We start from the raw sequence: 5,060 nt of genomic DNA on the forward strand, positions 1-5,060 counted from the left end.
CAGCGGTCGTTGCCCTCGGCCGGCTACTACGATAGTGCGTAAACGAGTAGGTACCAGGCCTCCGTCACTCGCCTATGCCGGCCGAGATAATTACCTACAGCGCGCGACAACTTGAAGTTGCAGATCAGTCAGGGCCGCCACGCGCCTGTGTACACACGCGTACCTATTACTACCTATACACGCTCGGTCGATCATCGTCGCAATCAAGGTTTATTGTTCCAACAGCACTGTTATTCTTATTTAATGGAAAATCGTAATATTTAGGAATAATAATTAACTGTAGTGATTTAAATTATTTAAAAAAACTACACTTTTTAAATAATTTTGAAATACTTATGACAAAAAACTGTAGCAAAAAAATTATTTTAGCTAATAAAAACATGAACTTTACTTCACCGTGTCTATTTTCCGACACTGCACCATTTAAAACTGTTTGTCCAATTTCGAAATTTCGCAACACTGAAGTTTATTAATAGGTACTTTAGAGAGTACGATTATACAAACACCACTAGATTAAAGTTTACCAATCGTAAATACAATAAATGCTTCTTAAAATTAAGTTTTTATTTATTTTACTTTGCTTATACAACCCTGACGCTTGAGCTGTGAGGTATATCAACTCTGAACACAAAAAAATTGCGCTCTTGTGAGCGTAGTAGTAAGGTGCGATTTCGAATGCACCAGGTGCGTTGGATATTTTGCATTATTATTATTACCGTTAAAATGTCGGCATCTGATCCTACACAAAGGAGTGCAATTTCTGTTGCTACTATTATGTATTCTGTGTAGGTACTCACCGCGCTCAAAGGATGATTTATTTTTTCTTTTTTTCGAAACATTCTTTGTCGTTTTACTCGAAAACTAGCCTGAATTTTTTTGAAAAAACACTTTGGTCTTATTTGTATGATTTTATTAGATGTGTTGGTAAAGTATGATCAGTACAAAAAATAACACCTTATATATTAAATAATGCAATCTGTCTCCTTTATGGACATTTAGCAATATGTGTAATAAATAGTCATCTTTTGTGGTCCAGGTCTGTTGACGTCGGGTTAAGGTTTTGTGGATTACCGATAGATGTCACCGCGCGCTACATGACAGGTAGTTCACGTAATTTGGCCAATAGATGGCACCTATTAGATTAAGGCAAAATATTAGCACGCGGTGTCCAGATTTTTTGCCCGCCCTTTATATATAACCGAGGAAAGAATAAAATTGAATTCAGTTGACCTCAAGACGGTGTTTGATTCACTAGTTAGTAGTACCCCTAGTCAGTGTAGGAGTGAGTGATAGTAGTGATAACGGCTAGGAGTGCTCAGGGTGAGGGAATTCCACCCTCTCACTACGGGAGGGTAAAACATGGTCCTTCGAGTCGGGATGCTAGTGAGGAAGTACTAGCGTCCGAAGGAGTGGACTCCTCCTCCACGAGCAGTGGACTGCTGCTGTGGGGCACCCCAGAGGTCCGCAGGAGGATTTCAGACGGCGCTGAGCGTAGCCAGCGTACGTCAGGATCGGTGCCATCGGAGGACGGAGGAGGGTCCTCGGGCAGCCCTCAGAGGCTGCAACGGGAGTACCCCACGTTCAACTCAGAGGCCCATAAGAGGACCTCAGACGGCGCTTGGCTTGCTGCTGCTCGGCGCGCGTCAGGATCCAGTAACGTGGGAGGACAGAGGGGAGTTCTGCAGCCCTACCACAGAGGCTGCAGCTGGAGGAGGAAGACGGTCACATCAGAGGTCGGGAGGACCTCAGACAGCGCAACAAGTCGGCGCGTCAGGTTGGGTGACCAGAGGACGGAGGAACGCCCTCAGAGCAGCCCTCCTGCCAGAGGGAGAAGGAGGTTCGTCATCTCTACGTAGCGATTCGGCATAATTCGTGTGAAGTTGTCACTGTAAGTAAAATTTTAATTGTCAGTGTGTGTCAAGTGTCAAGTGTCAGTGCGTTTCGAATTTATTTTGACAAGCGATTTACTTTTTTAAAGACTTTATTTTTAAATTTAGATTTATTTTGTTTATTGCTTATTGTTTTTTAAATTTCGTAAAATGGCGAAACGCAGGGAATTCAAAACTGAAATAGAAAACGTAATGCGCTTTCAGTATGACATTTATAAACGTCTTGAGAAAAATAAAGTAAATTTCAATAAATTATCAGCAAATCAAATTTCAAAGGAATACCTACATAGAAAATATAATAGAGTTGGTGGAACAGTTATGGGCTGAATTCTCATCAGGCCACCGGGAATTCATGCGTGGTGCAGGGTCTGATGAATTAACTGATTCCTCTTATGTGAAAGATGATTTATATGATAAAATGGAAGAAATGTATACATGGTATAAATGTGAGTTAAAAACCAGTTTACTGAAATTTACTTCGCATTTGAATCCCTGCTGTTCCCAAGATGGTGCTTCTCAAGTTGTTTCGAAACCGAGTCATCTTAATTTGCCCAAAATTGTAATACCATTATTTACAGGCAAATATTCGGAATGGCCAACATTTTTTGATTTGTTTACTTCATTGGTGCATCATAATGATGACTTACCAAAGGTTCAAAAGTTCCATTACTTAAAAAGTTATCTCAAAGGCGAAGCGGAACAGCTTGTGAAGCACATTTCGATCGCAGAATGTAACTATGACAGATGTTGGGAATTACTGGAGGAGCGATACAATAATAAGAAGTACATATGCCAACAAACGTTGATTAGATTTTTCAATCAGAAAACCATGGTTAATGAGTCCGCACCCATACTCAAAGAACTGATTGACACCACGAATGATTGTATGTCCACTTTACTGAACATTGGTGTCAACGTGGGGAGCTGGGACGTGATTGTTGTACATATTTTGAGTCAGAAATTGGACACAGAAACCAAACGTAGTTGGGAGTTTTACGTGAATAGTCATAGCTCGGCGGATCAGCTACCAACATATTCAATGTTTCAGGAGTTTTTGACAAGTAGATACCGCGCAATCGAATTTTTGGTTTCTGGATCCAACACACCTAGGAAAAACGTGACTCAAAATTCAAATAAGTTGAAAGCCCTCCATGTAAATAACCATAGTTGTGTTTTATGTAAGGAAGCACACACACTTGCATTTTGCCCGGGTTTTGCGAAAGAAACAGTTGACAGACGTAGAGATTTCGTGCAGGACAATAATATTTGTTTCAATTGCTTAGGTAGAAGTCACCCAGCTAAGTATTGTCGTATCAAAACAAGGTGTCAGATCTGCAAAAGGAAGCACCACTCACTGCTTCATTATAATGGGAAATTTATTTCAGAAGCCAGTGAGGATAAGGAACAAGGGTCTTCGGCAGTAGTCAGTTGTACGCTTACTGAGGAAGCAGGAGGTGCAGAAGGAATTATTACTTCATGTTTTTCGGCGGATAAAACGGGAAAACAGGTACTATTAGCTACAGCTGTGGTAAATATTGAAGCTAATAACGGAACACGAAGAACGGTACGCGCTTTGCTCGATCAAGGATCGCAGGCGTCATTTGTGACCGAAGCGACGATACAAGGTTTGGGTTTAAAGAATACAAAGACGAAAAACGTTGTATCAGGTCTGGGAGGAGATAAAAAGGTCATCATCAACTCGACGGTTAACATCAACTTGCAGTCTCGGGTCAATCCTGAAATCAAGTTCAAGGTCAAGGCGTACGTGTTAAGAAAGATCACAGCTTTTCTTCCAGCGAAAAAGGTTGGTGACCTGGAAGGTTTGGATTTAACGGGACTTACCTTGGCTGACCCTGAGTACCACACGCCCAACAAGGTGGATATTTTGTTAGGTGCAGATGTGTACGGGCAGATTCTGCAAGAAGGATTAAGGAAGAGTATCCAGGGTGGAGTGATTGCACAATCTACAGCTTTGGGATGGATCATTTCGGGCACGGTTATGGATTCACAGCAGAAGCCAAAGAGTATAGTAGTAATGCATTCACTGATCGATGAAAATGATCTCCTTAAGAAGTTCTGGGAACTGGAAGCGGAACCTGAAATAAAAAGAGAGAAAATGTTTACAGAGGAAGAAAAAGGATGTGAGGAGATATTCACAAAGACAACTTCAAGAGACGAGGAAGGGAGATATGTAGTTCGACTTCCCTTGAAGAATGATCCTCCTTGTGTAGACAACTCCAGGGAGATATCTGAAAGGAGATTTCTTTCGTTGGAACGGAAATTCGTGAAGAATGAAGCCTTGAGAGAGAAATACTCTGAAGTGATGCAAGAATACATAGATCTGAATCACATGGAACTTGTACCTGATGATCAAGTTGACAATCCATTGGCGATATACTTACCCCATCACGCAGTCATACGAGAAGACAGGGAAACGACGAAGGTACGGGTAGTGTACGATGCCTCTTGTAAAGGTAAGAATAATATGTCTAAATGATAACCTTCTAGTGGGACCTACCTTACAGTCAGAGCTACGACACTTGGTGATGCGATGGCGTACGTACCCCGTTTGTCTCACGTCTGACATAGCCAAAATGTATCGGCAAGTGAAGATCTCGGAATCAGATGTGGATTATCAACGGGTACTCTGGAGAGATGACCCTGAAACTGAGATAAAGCACTATAGAATGCTAAGAGTGACGTTTGGAACTGCATCTGCGCCATACTTGGCTGTCAAGACATTGCAACAAGTGGCTATTGATGAGGGTGGGAGTTATCCAATGGCAGCGGAGAGAGTCTTAAGAGATTTTTACATGGATGACCTATTGACGGGATGTCAAACTAAAGAAGAAGGATTCCAGATATTTAAGGAAATGAATGAATTACTAGGAAAAGGAGGATTCGAGTTAATGAAATGGACGAGTAACTGCGATGAGTTAATAGAAGAGATGAAAAGAGAAACAGGGATGAAAGATGTTCAAGAGGGATTGAAGATTAAGTCAGATGAAACAATGAAGATAGTTGGACTTACCTGGGACCGCAGTGAAGATTCATTCCGTTACGCTGTCAAACTCCCGACGCTGGAACAACCTGTAACTAAAAGGAAAATAATTAGTGATATTTCACGATTTTATGATCCATTGGGCTGGGTAGGACCCAGCATCATGAAGT

The 5,060-nt window shown here is 41.5% G+C and overlaps 1 protein-coding gene across 1 annotated transcript; it reads left to right on the forward strand.

Annotated features, from left to right (window-relative positions):
• Positions 1 to 2,718: 2,718 nt before the first annotated feature.
• On the forward strand, positions 2,719 to 4,436 carry LOC135083667 (uncharacterized). Its single transcript, XM_063978376.1, has 3 exons — positions 2,719 to 2,773; positions 3,557 to 4,332; positions 4,398 to 4,436. The coding sequence occupies exons 1-3, from the start codon at positions 2,719 to 2,721 to the stop codon at positions 4,434 to 4,436; spliced, it is 870 nt and encodes a 289-aa protein (XP_063834446.1).
• The last annotated feature ends 624 nt before the right edge of the window (positions 4,437 to 5,060 follow it).

The sequence above is a fragment of the Ostrinia nubilalis genome, chromosome 24 (assembly GCF_963855985.1).
Source record: "Ostrinia nubilalis chromosome 24, ilOstNubi1.1, whole genome shotgun sequence".
Taxonomy (NCBI): domain Eukaryota; kingdom Metazoa; phylum Arthropoda; class Insecta; order Lepidoptera; family Crambidae; genus Ostrinia; species Ostrinia nubilalis.

Bases quoted from the DNA above. Each gene is read 5' to 3' on its own strand.
- LOC135083667 (XM_063978376.1), top strand. From the start codon at position 2,719: ATGGTTAATGAGTCCGCACCCATACTCAAAGAACTGATTGACACCACG. The intron at 2,774-3,556 runs GTATGTCCACTT...ACGTTGTATCAG, and splicing joins GATTGACACCACGAATGATT to GTCTGGGAGGAGATAAAAAG. The intron at 4,333-4,397 runs GTACGGGTAGTG...ATAACCTTCTAG, and splicing joins AAGACAGGGAAACGACGAAG to TGGGACCTACCTTACAGTCA.